Here is a 21750-nt window from a genome sequence, read left to right as displayed (position 1 = left end):
TTAATGCCCATCCTTTAAATATCCCTATTGCCCATGGCCATTTTATCCTCAAACAGCCCTCCAAAGAAAGTCACAAAGGTGATGATTGGTCACCTCTTTGGTTTGAAGGCTGAGAAGGAATTTGAAGCTAGGTCTCCTTGGTGAAAGCACACTGGTTGTTTTTTTTTAAAAAAATATCTCTATTTTAACTACATGTTTTAATTTGTAAAGCCGTCTTGAGTCCCAGTATTGGGGAAAAGGTGGGATATAAATATAATAATAATTCCACCATTCCTCAGGACTCCATGGATGCCCCCATTCCATTTCATCCTCACAACAATCCTATGAGGTAGACTAGGCCGAGATAGTGACTGGCCCAAGGTCACCTTATGAGCTTCAGAGATTAATGAAGTCTTTAATCCAGGTCATCCCAGATACTCTTACCATACTGGCTTATATGGAGACCTTTCAAATGTGCAAGAGCTCTCAGAGGGACAAGTCCTTTGTATTCTCCGACTCAAACATACAAGAATTGGGTGAGTTGTAGCTCAGTGGTAGAGCACATGTTTTGCATGCAGAAGGCCCCAGCTTCAACCTGTTTTCTCCAAGTAGGGTTTGGGAAAATTCCTGCCTGAAACCCTGGACAGCTGCTGTCCATCAGTCAACAATACAGCATGGACAATAGAGTGTGGGTTCTGGGTGGTTTGTTAACCATCCTAGCTAGGTTCGCATGTAATCATCAGCCATGCTCAGCGAGGGTAAACAGGGAAACTGGACAGCACATGCAGGTGTCATGCCAACTGGGCTAGAGTCCAAATATACAGGCAGCTGTGTTGATCCATCTCTCTCTCTCTGTGTGTGCATTACCTATATCTTCTACAGGTCTTTTATAATGCTCATTCAAGACCAACCCACCTCAAAATACTTTGCATTACAAGGGATGGCTCACAGCAATATTTTGTTGTGGGGAAAAGCCATTTCCCCCACCAGTTAGGGTGAGGACTGCAGCCAAGCTCAGAGGTATCAGGCAAGCCTGGCTCCACTACCCCACAGTTGCACAGCACCTAACTTCGGTTCCACCGCCTCTTAAGGAAAGCAGCCTGGCAGCAAATCTTAGTGGGGGCCAACTGTCCTCTAGAAAGAGCAGGGAGTGTGTGCTGGGCAGCTGAAGAAGGGGAAACTTCTATTCAGTTCTGTTGCTGAACCATACAGGAATGGCTTACTGTGCAAACGAAGAAACCCTAAAAAAGGGAGGGATGAAGAGAAGCCGGGAGGGAGCCCTTCCCTTCTTTAAACTAGTGTGAAGTTTGATAGGTCTAGATTTCTTGCTGCCATAAAGTTCCTCCGAGCGTCTGCTCGGTTTCCTCCCGCCTTCCCCGGGACGTTTTGAACGCGAGCTGCGAGTGTCTGTTCTTTGCAAGCTCCGGCCATTGAACTGACTGGCTTTGGCCCCAGTCGTGCGGTATAAAGGTTACATCGCCAAGAGGGCTGGGCAGGCTTTGGAGAAGGAAGAGCAAGCGGGCACGACTTTTGGACGTGGGGGTAGCTGCGCTCCGATAAGCCTACTCCTGGTTTCTTCTTCTTCTCTCCCCTCCCTTTCCTGTCCAGTCGCTATTTCCGAGCCCGGGGGACGCCTGGCCTCTGCCGTGCGCTAAAAGGAGGCGGTCCCAATCCCAGCCCGCTGCCACGCTTTGAAGTCGCGCCGCCACCGTTCCTTCACGCCCAACCCCCACTGAGTCGTCGCGCGCGGCTCCTCTTCCTCCCCGGGGCTTCTTTGCCCACGCGCGCAGATCATCATGGCCGGGAAACCGAGCACGTTTTGGCACGAGGCGTCCCACCAGATTCTGGCCGGGGGCTCCGCGGGTAAGTCAGTCGCAGTCGGTCGGTCGGTCCGTCAATCCTCGCGCGCTTCCTCCCTCCTTCCCCCACGCCTGGCCTCCCTTCAACTCAACGCGCGTTACTTTTGTCTTACGGCTGCAAGTGCAAAGTGTAGTCTTGACGTCTGAACGCTCCCTCCCCACGCCTCTCTGGAGCACTGAGTTAAGCCCGCCTCTTCGAGGCAATAGGCTGCCCTCGCGTCCGCCCTTCCCACTCGGTGTAGCTCCGTGCTAGAGGAAAAGGAAGTAGCCCAGCGTGCTCTGGGTTGCTTGCACCCTGTCTTCGTTGACTTGAGCCTTCGGCCCTGCAATCCTGTACATGTCTTCTCAGAAGAAAGCCCCCTTGAATTCAATGGGGTTTGATCCCCAGTAAGCGTGTATAGCATTGTAACCTTACAATGGTGGGTGGTGGTGTTGTTTTGTACCGGCGCTGCTCCCAGCTCTTCGAATGAGCTGCTCGCTTCTGTGGGGCTAATCGAAAGCCAAGAGACGATATAAAGTGTTGTTTCTTTGGTACGCTGCGAGTCTGCCATTTTAACGGATTTTTAATATCTACAGTGTTTCGTTTCGTTTCGTTTATATTGCCCTGACTGTTGCTGGTGTGTAATACCTTTTTATTGTTTTTATAATATAAATTTTATGCATTCTTGTTAAAATCTGAGCTAGGTTGGGAGGGTTAGATCTGAAACGGGGCGTTTAGATGCTGTGTAGAAGAAAACAAAGAAAGTGTGTGTGTGGCGGAGGGGAGGGGGGAGAAAGCTGGACATTGGCCATCTAACTCCGTATTGTCAACACCAGGGGTGCAAAACCGCTTTCAGTCCAAGTGCCAAATTCCATTTTGGAGAAGGTAGGTGGGGATACCCAGCATTGCAGTGGTAAGTGGGGCTGAAGGTGAAAGGGGCGGGGCTAAAGGCAAAAAGGGGTGGAGCAAAAATACCAGCATATTTTCGTTTATAGCTCTTACTGCTGGTAACACAGCCTTAGGAGAGGCATCTCAACCTTCTAAATGGAGGTGGTGGGTGGTGGCAGAAGCGGCACAAAATCCAAGAATGCCCCAAACAATTGGTTGGAGATGCTGGATTGGGATTCTGGGCATGAGGATTTCCTTCATTTGTAATCTTTTCAGCACCAGGGTAAGATTTCCCTTCACTCCCAGGCGTCTGCTAGCATATGATAGTCTATGCACTCTCAGATGGGTATTTTACCGCCCCAACTGGAAATGCCAGGCATTGAGTGAGGGACCTTATGCAGGCTACATGCGTGCTCAAATGCTGTGAAATGGTGCTATGTCCGACCCAATTCCTTAAAGGTTTTAGAGTGTGGTCCTAACTCCCTCGCGTCACCCGATGGACAGGGTTAGGGGCCCGCTGCCCCTCACCACCACTGAAGCTCTCGCTCTGTCCAAGATACAAGAACAAATTTGGGACTCATGCTGTTGGCCACAAAAGCTAGCAATATGACACTTTGCAACAGCTTCCGCTTCTGTAGATGTGTACGCATCCAGCACACTTATTTTATGCACATTATACTGTGATGTTTTGTGAGCACAAAGAATTGAGAGGAAGAATGCATAATGACTGAGCTACGAATCAGAAAATTCCTGGTTCAAATATCTCTTCTCCCATTAGGTGGCCTTAGGCAATGTAAGGAATGCAACTACTTAGTGTATGTGAAACACTTTAAGCACCAGGAAGTACTATACAAATGTTAAGATTTAATACATTGTCTTTAATTTTGACCAACTTTGGCCTAATTCATGCAATCTTTTTTTGAGCTGATGAAGTCATGACTTTTGTAATGATGATACACTCGTATGGAGCGACATTAGGGTGAAAAAGTTCTCTGTCTATCACACACTAAAACAGCTTTCCTTAACCTGGTACCCCCTTCCCAAATGTGTTGGACTACAACTCCCACAATCCCCCAGCTAATTGCTGGCTGGGGATTATGGCTGTCATAGCCTAACATATCCAGAGGTCACCAGGTTGGGAAAGGCTGAACCAAGGTATCACATCATGTTACATTTGACATTGTGACTGGCATCATAGTGGTAAGTCGTTGTCCCCCACCATCCCCAACAGTTCTGTTTAGTGTGACTGAATTAGGCAGTATTTTTTTTTGCTGTATCTTCCAGTAGCTGCCAGAATCATGAAGTTGGAAAGCCTCAATGTGTGATCACGTGAGAGCTCCTAAATGGGTCAGGAATCTGGCCAGAGAGATGCTGTTCATGATTATGAATACAAAGTGTAGTTCAAGCTTAAGAGTTGAGAAAAGGGACTATATTACTACGAAGGCATAACATAGGCCGTAGCTAGACCTAAGGTTTATCCCAAGATTGTCCTGGGGTCAAATCTGTTCATCTAAGTGCCACACAGGGCATCCAGCACTCAGGCAGGGACGAACCCAGGATGATCCTGGGTTAAACCTTAGGTCTAGCTATGGCCATAGTATCTTGCTAACCACTGGGTTAGCTATTTGGTTCCTGAGCATATTTCTGGGGATCTGCTAAGCACATTCTTCTTCCAGTGTGGTAGCAAGGGCATTTGTACAAAACAAGACCTAAATGCTCCTATATCTTGCCTGCATCAGATTTTTCAATTTTTTCCTCATGCAAAGAAGAGGAAAAGATTAACATTTGAAATGCATACCCAAAATCAAATAACCAACTAACTTGTAAAATAATCCAGGAAAGCCCTATTTGGCCATCCATTCCTCATGTGTTTAGCATGTGTGAGGAGGAGAGTGAGCCCCTGATCTCTGGCCCTGCCCCCTCTGTTGTGTCCCTGTCATCTGATGCTGCTGCCTTCCATATGGAGCCTGCTGTATGCATATAGGCTTCCTGCTTCAGACCTCCCCACTCCAATGTGTGTATGGCAGCAGGGCCAGTAGGTATGCCATGGAGAGGGAGCGAGTAGCAAGCATAGCCCCCCTCATGTGACTAGAATTGTGTTGTGGTTGAACACCGAAATAGGGTTTCATTTTCTGTAGTGCCTTAGCATTACAATGGAAGATTGGAGCCAGATTTTCTGATCTTTCAAACATGGATTCTGATTAGAGACATAAATTCAAGTAATCCTAGCATATGTAATTTCCTGTATAAGAAAGCACTCCCAGGGACCATAGGATAGCTCAGATTCCCAAAAAACATGTCAGATTTGGGATTCTCTGATATAGCACAGTTCCAAAGCTTTTGCAAAATGTGGCAGCCAGATTGAAAGTGGGGACCAAAAAGTCTGAGCATATAATACCGATTCTGACCTGATGGAGCACCTGTCCCGGTATGAACCTTCAGGCGGGAAATGGATACTATTGTTTTTATACTGTTGTTTTTATGTTTTTGATGGTTTTTAAATTCTGTATACTTTTTAATGTTTACCATTTTTAACTGTTGTAAACCGCCCAGCAAGCTTCGGCTGTGGGGCGGTATATATATATGTAATAAATAAATAAATAAATACTATGATCAAAATCTGAGGATCTCTTCCAATTGCCTCCTCCAAGGGAATTTTGGATGATAGCAACAAGGGAGAGGGCCTTTTCAGTGGTGGAGTGCACTCCCCAATGAGTTCCACCTGGTGTCAACCTTGTCATCTTTTCAGCACCAATAGGACCTTCATCTCTCCTCACGCGTTTAACAGCATATGAAAGGCCTCTTAATTTTTAATACCGGTATATATTTTTCAGGTCCTAGCAGTTTTATTGTTCTGGGTTTTTTTTTACTGTTTCAAGCTGTTTTAATTTTTTATGTTAAAGGTTTTCTATTATGCATTATGTTGTAAACTGCACAGAGAGCTTTAGCTGTTGGGCGGTATAGACATGTAATAAATAAATGAATAAATATGCAACATTTGTCCTTATTTTAATTGGCAGCAATTTCATTGCTGTCTTTCTAGAACTAGAGATAGAAACATGCCATATAAACCTAGTTTCTTTTCATCTGTTTGCTGGATTTTCTTCCCTACAATTTACAAAAGATGATAGTGAAAATATCTTAGCAAACTTGTTTCTGGGAGGGTTAGCAAGTGTAGAAACTTGAATTTAAATTAATTATTTACTCTTCAACCCTGTGTTTATGTTTCAAAAATGCTAATCAGTGCCTGCCTTATAACATCATCTCCTTTATTTTTTACTCTAGCTTTGATCAACTATGCCAGAAGACAAATTTGGTATAATTTGAAGAAATATTTCTAAGATTTTTAATATTGGTTGGTCCTATAAAACATATTGGCACAACTGCTCTGTGCATTTTATTCTGAGCAACCAATATAGCTCTCAAATTGCTGATTCATGTCAGAGTGGTAATTCTTGATTTCATCCTTTCCTGCAAGTAGCTTTTTCTCACACATTCCAAAATGACTCGGTCTCTGAACACTTGTCAGAAATGTGTGAATTTGGATTCCAAGTAGTATGTAAGAATTGAAACTGCATTGCTAAATTGATCTTTCTGACTTCCAATTTAAGTCTCTCTGTGTTTTTAACTTAAGCTGTTTCTTGTCTCAACAGCATAATTACTAACGAATGTAACTGTTGAAAGATGCTCTTAAATCTACTTGTCCAGTTTTTCTGAAGGCCATGCCAAGATTCTGACCAGATAGCAAGGGCCAGGGATTTGTGGGGATTATGTGTTCAGCAATAAGTGTGTTGCTTGCTGTAGCCTGGGAATAGTAGGTGATGTTCTCAAGAGTTAAAGCAGGCCAACTTCTGTAGTTCAGAATACATTGTATATCATCCAGGAAGTTAATGCTGCTTGCTCATAAATCAAGGACGAGGAAGATGTGGGTATGCTTTGCAGTGCCCTTCCCCAACAGTATTCTCTCCTAAGCAAACACACACGTTCATCCTTCATTCCAGAGTTTATGTATGTTAGGGATTTTTAAAGCTACATAGAGTTTACGGTGTTTGGTAAAGCTGCATCTCACATTATTTTATGAATTGAAACATATTCACAGCATTTAGGCTTTGCTTAATGAATGACAATTTTTTTTTTAACAATTCTGGTTATGCAAAGATGGTTTCCGCACATGAAAGATTTATTCAGTAAAACAATAAAAATTAAGAAAGGAAAAAGTTATCCAGGGGAATTATTTATATACACACACAACCATATCAGAAGAAACACTTTTTGTCTCAAACTACAGTGCTTTATTCCCCCCCTCCCCCATATGGCTAAATAGCAGTATGCTGAATGGATTTTTTTTCTTTTTGCATTTATATCCCATTTTTTCCTTTAAGGAACCTAAGATGGCATACATAATCAACCTCTTCTCCGTTTTATCCTCACAACAACAACCCTGTAAGGTTGTGCTGAGAGTCTGTGACTGGCCCAAAGCCACCCAGTGGGTTTCCATGGCCGAGTGGGGACTAGAACCCAGGATTTCCCTACTCATAGTCCAACACTGTAGCCACTACATCCAAAGCCAATGAGAGAGTGGTGGTGGGGAGTCAGTACAAATTACTGGGGCCCAGCAGTCCGGAAGGGGCCTTGGGGCCCAACTATGTTACATATGTTTTTGTCTTTCTTGGTAGTATTAATATTTGTTGATTGTTTCTGACATCCATGGTAAAATCAGTGAATTTCAAAGAAAATAATAATGATAATATATGGACATTCACTTCTGCATTTTGATAGGAGATGCGGGGGACCCTTCTCCGGCACTCGGAGGCTTGAAGGAGCCTGGAAGCACTTGGGCATCAGGAGCGGGAATGAGGGGGGAAGTGGTGGCCAAGGGCCCTGCCCCACCCCACCATCGCGGGACTCGCAGCACATCTCTCGCCACAGAGGGTGTCCCTCGCCAGCCAGCCAGCTAGCTGTGTGGTCCAGGGGAGACTGCTGCCAGGGGTCTGCAGTCCTGCTCCCTGGGCTTCATTGAGGGCCAGGGTGGAGGAGTGGGCAGCCAAGCAGGCCTGCCCAAATCAAGGGGAACGAGTGACACTGGCAATCCCTCTGACCAGGATGAGGGTCCCAACCTGCACCAGGTTTCTTGCACCTACTCTAGAGTATAAAATGGAGGGCAAAGGCATAGCTTTTAATCACAGAATTAAATTAATGTCTTGTCTGGGGATGTGATAGACCACAGCTCATTTACTTTCTCCCATAGAACTTATTATTATTATTATTATTATTATTATTATTATTATTTATTTATTTATATAGCACCATCAGTGTACATGGTGCTGTACAGAGTAAAACAGTAAATAGCAAGACCCTGCCGCATAGGCTTACAATCTAATAAAATCATAGTAAAACAATAAGGAGGGGAAGAGAATGCAAACAGGTACAGGGTAGGGTAAGCAGGCACTGGGTAGGGAAAAACTAACAGTAGAAAGTAACAGTAGAAGTCTGCACAACATCAAGTTTTAAAAGCTTTAGGAAAAAGAAAAGTTTTTAGTTGTGCTTTAAAAGCTGTGGTTGAACTTGTAGTTCTCAAATGTTCTGGAAGAGCGTTCCAGGCGTAAGGGGCAGCAGACGAAAATGGACGAAGCCGAGCAAGGGAAGTAGAGGCCCTTGGGCAGGCGAGAAACATGGCATCAGAGGAGCGAAGAGCACGAGCGGGGCAATAGTGTGAGATGAGAGAGGAGAGATAGGAAGGAGCTAGACCGTGAAAAGCTTTGAAGGTTAACAGGAGAAGTTTATATTGGATTCTGAAGTGAATTGGAAGCCAATGAAGAGATTTCAGAAGCGGAGTAACATGGTCAGAGCGGCGAGCCAAGAAGATGATCTTTGCGGCAGAGTGGTGAACAGAAACCAACAGACTGATGTGAGAAGAAGGAAGGCCAGAGAGAAGAAGGTTGCAGTAGTCCAACCGTGAAATAACCAGTGCATGAACAAGCGTCTTGGCAGAAGAGACAGACAAAAATGATCGAATCCTGGCAATATTATACAGGAAAAATCGACAAGATTTAGCTACTGCCTCAATATGAGGAATAAAGGAGAGCGAGGAGTCAAAGATAAAGCCAAGGCTACGAGCTTCCTTGACCGGAGTAAGCGTAACATCATTGACAGTAAGAGAGAATGAGAGATGAGGAGAAGGTTTAGGAGGAAAAACAAGCAATTCAGTCTTTGCCATGTTAAGTTTCAAGCGACGATGAAGCAGCCAAGCTGAGATATCTGAAAGACATGCCGAGATACGATCGTGAACATCAGGAGAAAGTTCCGGAGATGACAGATATAGTTGTGTATCATCGGCGTACAGATGATATTGGAGGCCATGAGATTGAATAAGCTTGCCCAAGGGCAACATGTATAAGGAAAACAACAACGGGCCAAGCACCGAGCCTTGCGGAACCCCTACTGAAAGGGGAAAGGAGGAAGACGAGCTGCCATTAGCCAACACGCTGAAAGAGCGACCCGCTAGATAGGAGGCAAACCAGTTATAGACAGAGCCACAAAATCCAAACTTAGTAGGAACCACTGAGAACTGAACCAAACTGTTAACACAGTACTTTTTCATCTGCACATTCTGGTGTAATGGAAATCTGTGAAATCATTTTTTTGCTTATTCATTTAACATCCTGCCTTTCCAACTTTGATTTAACATTCTATCCTGCCTTTCTACTACTTAAGTCAGCCTCCCCCAACCAGGTGTCCTCCAGATGTTTTGAACTACAACTCCTAGGCTTCCTGACCATTGGCCATGTTGGCTTGGGCTGATGGAAATTACAGTCTACAGCATTTGGAGGGCACCAGGTTGGGGAGGGTTGATTTAGGCCTTCAAGGTGATTTGCAAACACATTTGAATAAAGTCGTTTTCAATCGCCGTGGGATGGGTGTCTGCATGTAGATCTTCTGCCCTACAACATAGCAGCAGGCTTACCCACCCTATCTGTGCCTGAGATCTATTCTGGAGGACCATGTCATTGGGCCGGTACCATCTGGCATTACTCTCCAGAAAATTCCATATTGGCAGCAGCCAGGCAAAGCACAATTTAACAGACCAATCCATGAGTATAATAGATAACAATCAGAATGTCAGGGCTGTCCTACCACACAAGGCCTCTGAGAGACAGCTGGCTTAAGGGCAGATGGAATTCTCACAGGAGGAGGTTTCATGCAATTGCACTCCTCCTCTCAACCCCCAGTAATAGTGGTGATTCATTATGCATCAAGCAGTTTATCTAATTTACTTTATTGTATTACAGAATTGCTTCTCTGTGTTGAATGTTAACTCTATGACTACTCTGGAGATTACGCAATTTGTCTTGGTGCATGGGAAATATGGTGCTGCGGAAAAGGGATAGTATTCTTAACTCTTACTTGTTGCCTCGTCACTCAACCCAGGGCTCATCTATGCCAAGCAGAATATTCCACTATGAAAGCGGTATTCCACTACTGCTTTATAGCAGTATTGAAGTGCACCGACAACTGTTGGGGCCCATGACACATACCATATACCGCTTTCATACCACTTTCATTGTTATATCCTGCTTGGTGTAGATGTGTCATGGGCCCCAACTGTTGTCAGTGCACTTCAGTACCACTATAAAGCAGTAGTGTAGATCCTGCAGGGCTCTTCAATACCACTATAAAGCAGTAGTGTGGCTCCTGCCTTTTATATATCGCTTTCATAGTGGAATATCCTGCATGGTGTAGATGAGCCCCTAATCACTTATATCAATGATGCTCTATATGAATATGTTTGTCTGTCTTTAACTGTGATTCTTTTCTTCTTTAAAATTATATACCGCTATTATTTAGTAGAAAGTCCATAATCAATAGAGCCTCGTGTGGCGCAGAGCAGTAAAGCAGCAGTTTCTGCAGCTGAAACTCTCCCCACGGCCTGAGTTAAATCCCAGCGGCCAGCTCAGGTCGACTCAGCCTTCCATCCTCCCGAGGTCGGTAAAATGAGTACCCAGTTAGCTGGGGGAAAGGTAATAATGGCTGGGGAAGGCAACGGCAAACCACCCCGCTATAAGGCCTGCAAAGAAAACGTCAGTGAAAGCTGGCATCCCTCCAAGAGTCAGTAATGACTCAGTGCTTGCACGAGAGGTTCCTTTCCTTCCTTCCCCATAATCAATGCCCAGTTCAGCAATATAGAACATTAAAAAAGCACTCTTAAGCTGTAATTCCTTATGTATTTACCTTGGAGTAAGTGCCACTGAACGCAGTGGGACTTACCTCTGAGTAGGCATGCATAGAATTGCCCTTTAAGTTGTTTAACTGAGTTGGTTTATGTCAACACACGTACATCCACACAAATCACAATAATATTTCTTCATCACACATGTACTAAATTGGCCACTGGATGGCAGTGTAATGCTGCTTTAATATATTAAATAAAGAATTTGAGGACATACCATTTCTTTTTTTTCCTTTTTCTTTTTTAAATTCGTTATAAAGGTAATATTAGATTTGTTTAATTTTAAAAAAGCGTAGTGGTGAAAATGAGATAGCAGAGGATACATGCTGTCTTTACGAAGAAGAATCTGTTTGTTTCTTCAAAGCATTTATATCCAACTTTCCTATGAATATACACCTCTATGGCAGATTGCAACAATAATGAAAAACAACCCATTTTAATAATGCAATACAAAATGGAAATGAAAACATTACAACAGTTGTCACTCAATGGCAATCAATTACAAGTAAAATCATCGCAGCTTTGATGTTGCCAAAGCCTGGCCGGATAAAAGGTCCCCCACCCCCATCTAAAAAATCACAGCACAGGTTCTTGACAGATGTGCCTGGTAAGTAGAAATAGGTGAGCAGCCTGATGTTCTCCCTGAAAAATGAATCCGCCCTTCAAGTCTTCTACCTTAACAGTGACTCAAAGCCCCTTGAGGCAATCTGGCACAAAGGAACTCTCAAAGAGTGATTTCCTCTCTTTCTTTTCACCTTCCCTTAGGAAAAGGAGCAAAGTACTATGCAGTGGAGAGAGTAAAGAAGCTGCCAGGATCATAGCCTTTTATGCTGGTGATCATGGCGGGTTGAGCTAAAATGCCCATGATCCATGGCAGGAAAATAATATTTATTTATTTATTTATTTATTTATATAGCACCATCAATGTACAAGGTGCTGTACATAGTAAAACATAGTAGTGTCCTTTACAGTCAATGAAGATGGAAGAACATGGTAGTTCTTGCAAGAGATAGTCCTAATTAATGTCCCTCATAGTCCCAAGGCCTTTCTGAACAAAAGCATGGTATAGAATAGGGGTGGGGAACACGCAGGCCGTATGTGGTCCACTAGGGCCATTTGTCTGGTCCCTACTACCACTCCAACTCCAATCCTGGCGATTTCGCTGGGGAAAAAAGGAACAAAATGCAACTGGTTTCTGAGTAGAACCAGTCTCCCAACAGCCCATCAAACAGCTGTATGCTAGGCATTCAAGAGTGCAGTTCTGCTCAGCAGCATGTTTTTTTTTCTGGCAGAATAGCTGATTCTGCGGAGCAGTAGGGCATGCTGGGATGGCACCCATTTGTCTGCAGAATAGGGCTTGCTTCTAAACAATGGTTTGGCAGCCTGTCAGATGCCCAACTCTGCTGGGATTTTGCTGGCGGTAGCAGCTTTCTGCAGGAAATGGATACGACCTCTGCAGGGTTCCGATTCCCCAGTCCTTGGAAATTGCCCACCCCCCTGGTGTAAAGTTTAGAGTGTTGGACTAGTGTTTAGAAGACTACGGTTCAATTTCCCTCTCATCCAAGAAGCTCGCTGGGTGACCTTGGACCAGTTCTTGATCTCTCAGACTAATTTGCTTCACAGGGTAAAGGGTAGAATGGGTGGTGTGGAATAAAAATGCAATCTATCAGATGAATTATAGTATTTGTATAGTGCCTTTGAATGTTCACCGTGCCTCACATGGTTAGTTTGGTGTCATTCTTCCAATAACCCTGTGTTACTTATTTCTTAGATTCATATCCTGTCCTTTCTCCAAGGAGCTCAAAGTCCTTTCCTCACAACCCAAAGGCCTCAGTCCTATGCATATTTAGACCAACAGAAGTCCTATAACTCTCAGCATATCCCAAACAGAATGGCTGGCTAGGGAATGCTAGGAGTTGCAGGACTGTTGTCGGTGTAAACATGCATGGGATTGTGCCCTGAGAGGTGAGTAAGGGTGAGAAATAGAGATTGGCCCAAAGTCACCAGTGAATTTTATGGCTGAGTGGGGCTTTGACCAGAACTCTAACCACTGCACCACATTGGCTCTGTATGGTATTTGCAATATTTATAAACCACTTAACACTCCAGAATACCTAAACAGCATACAAAGTAAGCATCAGTTAAAACAAAATAAAATAGAAAAATATGAACCCAGTGCAATACAGTGGCTGGCCATATCCAAGCTTTCCTCTGGGGAAGCTTGTATGAAACATGTTGAAAACCTGATATTGTTGAAGTACAGCTTGTATCCACACAGACAGAGTTGCTATACTACAAGTAGTTGCATGGAAAACTCAGGACCATGTGACACTACCAATATGGTTTCTATAATTGACAGCAATGCCTGGGTAGGAGTATAAGGGGTTAAACGGCCCCTCAAATTGGCTTATTGCAGATGGGAATGAGGCTGAGTGTTTTTTCCCATAGTGAGGAAGAAATGAGATTTGAAGTATCTCTTGATTAGGAGCTCACTCAGCTACTATTCTGCACTGTCTCCGTTAAGTAAGATGGTTGCTGTTCTTACCGCATGCCATTTGCTGGTTGGGGGAACATGGGTAACACATGGGCATGCCTGAATAACAGGCTGATTGCACGGAACACATGCAAACAGCTCGTAGTCACAATGAACTGTGGTGCCCGCAGGCACCATCCTCAATATTTAACCTCTGACCATGTCATGTGAACCCAGCTGGCCGGGATTCTGTGAGAGTTAAACAAGTAGCAGTGCCTTGTGTGAACCAAGTCACTGTTATGAGAGAAGTGTGGAACAACGTGACATAGGGCCACTGTCAGTGGCAGGTCAGGTTAAGCACTCTGTGAGACAGCTTTTCTTCTTCTTCATCTTATGTCCCATTAATTTCAGCAGGAGATATAAGAATGGCTGGACTGGTGTAGAATCACGCCATGTGCTATGAAATTAGGAAATGGATAGAGAGTGCTGAAACAAATTACGGCTGTTAAAGTGCTTAATTTATGTTGCTGAGCAGAGCAATCTTAAGTGAGGCGGAAGGGAAGATCCACTGTGGCTTCCAAAGCCCTGCCTGATCACAAGCAGCCAGCGTGAGGGGGGGTTAGTATCCAATTTTAGTCCTTCATGGAATAGACCCATTGAAATGAATGGAATATATGTTAGTTGTGACCTGGGATCTCGCTGGATCCAGTGAATCCAAAGATAGACCTGTCCCTTTAATACACTGTTTTGAGGCCTACTGCCAGCTACTGCTAATGGAAAGACTGCCAGCAGTAGATTTATACCTGCAGAGCTTTCTGCGGGTGTAAACTGCGATCTCCAGTGCAAATGTATCCCCCCCCCCACATGCTTGCCCCCCGGCCAACAGGACTCCTTTCAACTGGCAGAGGGACATTTCCACCTCATCTTAACCTCCTGATCCAGTGAGTGTATCTGGGATGAGGATTATGCGTTTAGTCCCTTTAAACATAAATAAATAAATAAATAAATAAATAAATAAAGTTTGGTTCCCAATCCATTCCTCCATTATATAACATTAATGCAGCCCCCCCCAAATATTAAAATTGTCAAAGCACAGGTCTTGTTTCTCCAGTATCAAACCGTGGGTATTACTCAAGATTAGAGTAAATATAAATCAGTGTCTTATTCTTGGTATGAAACTATTTTACTTTAATGTCAATAAACTTTAAATTCAGACTTTTCTTATTAGAATAAATGTTTCCTCTTAAAATGCATGATAATCATAATCAAGACTAAATTTGTTCTGTTATTTATTTTCTAAATGATTGTACATGTTTAGCAGACTTTTGATTTAAATCCCTATGGATATATTGGAGACAGATGTTTAGATGACCTCATGTTTAAAGTAATGTTATATTTGGACACCAGATTAAATTTTCCTTAAAATCTTTCCTTATAAGTGAGACTGTTGGAGTGCAGAAACTAATCAATGCTCTATCTTCGAAGTATGCCACTTTATTAAATGGCATTTTTAGTCTTCTATAGATTCCCCCCTGTCCTCCCCCTCGCAACTATCTATACTCTTGAAAAGTTCTGATTATGCAATAGTTGTTTACATATGAAAATAATGTTTCAGGCTGGAAGGTTAAATGAGAAACAGATTTTTGAAGTCACTTGAATTTGAATGCAAATTTGCCATGTCATATAAACTGCCTCCTCCCCCCACCCTGCAAATGCTAAAAGGTTGCAATAAGTTTTTCATAGTAGAAGACTCTCTGATTTTGAACTATAAATATTTCATCATTCACAGAACCATCCTGACCTTGTTTACTCTGAAGTAAGTCCAACTGATTTTAATAAGATTTCTGAACACGTGTGTTTAGGATTCCAGCCAGTTCTGTAATTCACCTTTAATTAATAGTAGATTTATATGTTGGATTTAAAATATTAAAACAGAATACAGTTATAATTGTCCTATTAAAAATTTATAGTCATGCAGGTTGACAGATAAAACAATAACATTTCTTTTTGTCTGTAGTAGGCACTTCAGAAAAAAATAAACAAGGGTTTTGCAGTAACTATTATGTAACTATAGTTATTAAATTGCTGGCATTAATTTGGAGAATTATGCATACTACTTATTGCTCACTTACTTAGCTATTTTTTTAAAATTTGTGGCATTTAATTAATTTCATGGTATTAGCTATCAATGCTCTGAAAATTAAAAAGACAAGGAAGGAGGTGGAGCATCCTGCATTTTGGTTTTTTATTTAGTTCAATGGAAATATTTGACCTACACAACCTCTTTTGCCTGCATAACTTTATACCAGGGCAAGACAAGTGTCCTGCTCCTCCTCCCCTCAGATGCTGCTAAACACAGGAACCATTTGTGGTTCCTGTAGGTGTGGAGTTGTATGAGTGAAAGGGTTATGATTTATCCAGTGGCCCTCCAGCTGGATTAAACTTTAAATTTATAACATGTTGCAAATATGTTATTTATATGGGACTGAGTAGTGTGAACATTTTCTCTTTCTCCATATTATATTCTTAACAATATATCTTCAAACTTAAGAATCCGAATTTGGTGCACTTAGTAGGACGTAGGACAGGGATGGTGAACCTCTAGCCCACAGAGTTTTCCTTCCAAGGCCCCATGCGAGAGGAATTCTCTAGGGTATTTACAAGTGGGGATGTGTGCTGTCCCCATCAGGACACTGCAAAGGGGATGTCCATGTCAGCCAGCACACAGAAGAGTGGCTCCCCTTTGCACCAGCTGAGTGATCTTTCACTTGCCGCTCCATGGGCATGCCACATGAAGGAGGTGCCTGTCTTGGCTGACACACAGAGGAAATGCTCCTCCATGTGCCATCTAAGGGCTCGTCTACACTGAGCAGGATATTCCACTATGAAAGTGGCATATAAAAGGCAGGAGTCACACTACTGCTTTATAGCAGTATTGAAGTGCCCTGCAGGATCTACACCACTGCTTTATAGTGGTACTGAAGTGCACTAACAACTGTTGGGGACCATGACACATCTATATAACACTAGGATATAACACTATGAAAGTGGTATGAAAGCGGTATATGGTATGTGTCATGGGCCCCAACAGTTGTCAGTGTACTTCAATACTGCTATAAAACAGTAGTGTGGCTCCTGCCTTTTATATACCACTTTCATAGTGGAATATCCTGCTTGGTGTAGATGAGCCCTAACTGATACTTTGCAACCCCACGCGGATAATATGCAAAGGAGGCATCCAACTTGGCCAGTGCCTGGAGGAATATCTCCGTGCTGTGAGAGGCATGGAGTTCTGTGCCTTTCTCTGAATGGAGAAAGGCAAAGTAATTTGTGTGGAAGATGCCTCGGGGAAAGTAGGGGCAGAGAACCCCACCATCTGATATCATCCAGCGAGTTGGGTTGATCCTGGGATGCAATTCTGTCCCTGGACCAAAACCAGTTCAACAGTCTTGCTGTAGTGGAACCCACTAAACCGCTAAAAATTGAAACTCCTAAAAGCTTAAGGAACTGATAGTTATGTCACCTAAGTCTGTTTCTTCACCTAGGAATAAGAACAAAATGGCTGGTTGTAAAACAGATATTAACATAGTCAAACATTAGTTTCATTCAGGTGTTTTGTTTTCCAGTCTTTCGAACCACAAAACATGCCATGTGCTCACTTTCTCTCTCCTCCGTTCCCACACTCAGCTTAATAGAATACTTCCTGGTTTGAGCAAACCTCAATTTGCTATTATGTTTGAACTGACATACTGTAGTTTGAATGAGCAATCCTGGTTTACAGGATTTGCTCAAACCATGATGATTCTGATGTAATGAACAATAGTGGTCAAAGGAAATATTCTATTAATCCTACTTTGCAAGGGGAGGAGGAAAATAGGGAGGAGAGGGGTTACTTGATATCCACCAAACCATAATTTGAAGCAGGGATGGGCAACTAGCAATCCGACAACATCTGGAGGGCCACAAGTTGCCCAGGCCTGATTTGGAGGATCAGAGAACATAACACCTGAATGCAACCTCAATCCTGAGCATATAATTATTGAGGACGGCCCATAACTCAATGGTAGAGCACACCCTTGCATGCAGAAGAACCCAGGCTCCATCCCTGGCATCTCCAGTTAAAAGCATCAGGTGGCAGGTAATCAGAGAGTGATTTGCCTGACACCTTGAAGAACTGATGCCATACAGAGTAGACAATACATCTAACCTAGTATAAGGCAACTTCCTATGTTACTACAGACAGCGTTTAAATTGCAGTGATCTTACTTCAAGGTGTGTTGCAGTATCTTTACAAACAACTGGGAATTGTATGCCTTTTCGCTATCTTTTTGGTTTTTTTTAAACAAAGCAGTAGTGAAGCAAAGGTTAGCTTTGTATCATGTCCAGAATTCCGTTTGGCTGCTCTTGATGCTGTTCTATTCATTATTCTAAACTGAAGCTTGGCTTCTTTGATTTGGTATATTTAGTCTGTATTGTAAACGTTACTGCTTAACAATTGTATAATCAAATTTGGGAATACTAAGTCATTGCAAAAGTGAATATCACTGTTTTATATAGTACTGAAGGTCCGTTTGGAGGGGGCTATAATTCCATGACGGAAATGCATTCTGCTGAAGAGAATGCCATTTACTTCCCAATAATTAGTTTGGTGATCATTTTAACGAGTGACACTTAAGAACAAAAGAAAAGCCATGTTGGATCAGACCAAGAGTCAATCTAGTCCAGTACACTGTTCACACAGTGGCCAACCATTTGTTGATCAGGGCTCACAGACAGGACACAGGTGCAGTAGCTACTTAGCACTCTCCTGCCCATTTCCCCCAGCAACTGGTGTACATAGGCTTACTGCCACTGCTACTAGAGGCAGCACATAGCCATCAGGACTAACAGCCATTAATAGCCTTCTTCTCCAGGATTTTATCTAACTCCCTTTTAAAGCCATCCAAAATGGTGCCCATCACTACATCTCATGGTAGTGAATTCCATAGTTTAACTATGCACTGTGTGAAGAAGTATTTTCTTTTATATGCCCCGAATCTCGCACCAATCAGCTTGATGGGATGACCCCGGGTTCTTGTATTTTGAGAAAGGGAGAAAAATGTCTCCCTATCCACTTTCAACACGTACAACAAAATGTTGCAAGAGTATGCCTGCTCAGTGTCCTCCTCCAGGATATTCTATTCTATTTCCCCTGCCAGCTGGCTTTCCTTTCTTCCAACAACAGCCAAACAGCATTTCATGACCAGTGAGCATGCTCAGTCTTCAATGGGTTCTCCTTGCAGTTTACCGCTCTGTTTAGGGTTCCCCCACTCCGAAAGGTTTTTAAAGGTTTCTGCAAACATCAGGGTTCCCCCAAGCCTGCTGACACCTCCTTTTTGTGCATGGGTGGTGCCATTTTGGCTACATAAAAAACAGCACCCATGCCTGAACATTGGAAATTGAGGAATGTTATACACAGAACAGTCACCAGCACTGTTCATTGTAAAATATTACATTTTAAAAAGCAATTTGTCTTTTAAAGACATCAATCTTTTTTTTTTATTTAAAAGTGTGCTTTTTATATAAGTCATTAGTAGTAGCTCATGCTTAAAGACATCTGAATTCATCCCAACAAGGGAATTTGGTGCTTTAAGAATCACATAATTATCTTGCATGCTAAAACCAAACCAAGCTTGGAATTGTGTGAATACGTGATTAATAAAATGGCTATACTAAGCTTCATTTGGTAGAAGAAAGGTGTTAACTGAAGTTGGTTTGGTGCCACTTTGTGATCACTGAACCATCTGCCCGACTGAAGTCAAATGTTCCTTTCTATGACCTAAGGCTGCAAACCTGCACTCTGGTGGAGCAAAGCGTGGAGTGGCAGCTCATAAAAACTAAAAGACAGCATAGCTTCCTTTCCCCTTCTTGGGCACAATCATCATCATCATCATCTTATTTATTTCTTACCCGCCTCTCCATTTTGCATTATTTCTTTGCAGGTGTCTCTCTCCCTACTAATCGATACCCCAAATTTATTTTAATTTACTTAAAAATAACTCCCATTGAACACACACACACTCACACTTCTGAATTAGCTTGCATAGGATTGAGCCATGAACTCTTAATATAGTTAGAGCCGAAACTTTGAACCAGAAATCTTCAGTTACAAAGGAACAAGCAAAAATAAAAGGGGGAAAGGGTCACCCCGCCTCCCACTTCTTTGCAACTGACTAATATGCATTACCAGCATCCTGATCAGAAGATAGCTTCTCCCTTGGCAAAACAGTGAGACTGAGGAATTCTTTAAATGCAAGCCTTGCGGTTCTTGTCTACAGTTCAGTCTAATTCTAAAGTTTAATTATGACTCTGTCCAATCGACATGGTGCTATGTCATCAGTGTTTTTCAATATGCTTTAAAATGGTTTAAAATAACCATTCTCTCCGTATCCTATAAAACCTGGCTGTTGCAAATGAACATGGAGTTTACAACAAGTTGGTGAAGGAGCTGATAGAAATATGCTTATGTTTTTTTATACCAAGGTTTCCCTTGAAGAAGAACTTTCGAATACTTGAAGTGTGTTAGTTTATCCAATACATTTGACTTTTTGCCTGTTATTGGATTTACTCCTTGACCTTTTCTGAGTTCGTGCAATTGGCTTAAACCACTTGGAAATGCAAAAGAGTTCAAAAGTTGAATTCAGCTAGAATATATTTTGCATCCATTGATTCCAGCGGGGCCAAGCATGGTTACTCCAGCTTTGCTGTTTTGCGAATCACGCTTGACACGCTTTGATTTCATAGTGTTCTGGGATAAATTTAATGTGTTTTTTGAAAGGAAAATTCTTCACAGCTGTAGCTTCTCACTGTCTGTATTAATCCTTAACTTTAAAAATGAGAGCAGGCTCTTTTTTATTGGAAGGATATGTTCTTGTGGCTTTGAACTATATCACATTTTTTTTTTAAAAAAAGTTCCCAATAATGAGAGCATGACTCTGACAGCAATATCAGATCATGAGTAAGATTACCTATAAAGTTGAATATTTTAGAAATGTTCTGAGATGCCAACAGTATACATGATTAATGCACTGTGTATTTGTAAAATGGCAATGCATTTTTAGAGTTAGGCATTTTTTTTCAACCTTCCAGTGGTGTCAACTGGAGTTATAAGAGCATAGCCCCAAGTGATTATGTGAACAGTTTATGTTACTGCCAGAATTTGCTTATTTTACCTTGCAAGTGAAATCTTTGACACTTACAACATTTTTGAATAAATACGTGGGCCTGAAATAACATATGTATGATACATTTTTGTTGAGTTCATACTATCTATTTGTTTCTCTAGCAGCTGGAACTGTATTTACGACTGCAGGTGTTTCTGCAGGATATGTCCTTGCATGATATTAAACTGAAAACTAACAGGTGATGCAATTTTCCTGACTTATTTCTATTATCCCATAGTTCTCTTTCTCTTTGAAATGGGAATTTCCTAAAATGGCGTACTAGTGCAAAAGAAAAAAGACATAATACATTTGAATTGACAACACAAAATGATGTGTTGGTAAAAAAAAAACACAACCCTCATTCAACCTAGGTAAATCCCTCATCAGAATGTAGTTCAGAGAGGTGGACCTGCTTTCCATACTGTCTTTCTCTGTCTACCATTTCTGCATGGGGCAGGGTGGCTGAAACATGACCAGATATGTAACTTGTGAATAGTTGGTTGCATATGTGAGACTCCTGCCTTCCAAAGCTTGAAAAGCCAACCTGCCAGACGCATACCTGGAATTTTCAACATCTGTGCAATATCTTTTCCCATTTCCCAATGTTGTCCCTCTTCTTATCTTGAAAATCATTCAGCCTGTGGCTCTGATGCTAGTAGGCTTTTAACAACCACTCCTAAATTCTCTTACAGTGAGAATGCAGTTGAGATAATCTCTCTCTCTCTCTCTCTCTCTCTCTCTCTCTCTCTCTCTCTCTCTCTCTCTCTCTTGAATTGGTAAAAATAAGTTTGGCATATCAAGTCTGGTTTCTGAATCATCAAGCATTCCATGCACATTTTTTGTTTGTTTTCTTCAAAGAACAAGGCGTTTTCAGATAGACAGCTTATCCCTTCGTTGGGGGATATTTTCTTTCTTCTAGTCTGTACTGCTGATTTCATCTGACAGAATATTAGTCATGCAACAACTTTTCCCTGAGTATTTTATTTGTAAATTAAATTGCAACCTGCATTTTTCACCCAAACTAGGCTCTTACAAAACAAATGACAGCATAATAAAAAGACAAAACTTTAAACAAAACAACATCAAAATGCCATTATCACCTAAATCATCGGGGTGGGGGAGGTGCTAAATGCCATGGGGGG

At 42.3% G+C, this 21750-nt stretch overlaps 1 protein-coding gene across 1 annotated transcript in view; it reads left to right on the top strand.

The window, feature by feature from the left end:
• The first annotated feature begins 1674 nt into the window (after positions 1-1674).
• Positions 1675-21750, top strand: part of SLC25A21 (solute carrier family 25 member 21) — a 368445-nt gene continuing 348369 nt past the window's right edge. The window contains exon 1 of the mRNA XM_063117825.1: positions 1675-1842. Coding sequence (XP_062973895.1) covers positions 1776-1842 — 67 coding nt within the window. The 5' untranslated portion in view covers positions 1675-1775. The remainder of the gene's footprint in view (positions 1843-21750) is intronic.

Source organism: Elgaria multicarinata, chromosome 2, assembly GCF_023053635.1.
Source record: "Elgaria multicarinata webbii isolate HBS135686 ecotype San Diego chromosome 2, rElgMul1.1.pri, whole genome shotgun sequence".
NCBI lineage: Eukaryota > Metazoa > Chordata > Lepidosauria > Squamata > Anguidae > Elgaria > Elgaria multicarinata.
This window is presented reverse-complemented; position numbering and strand designations above follow the sequence as displayed.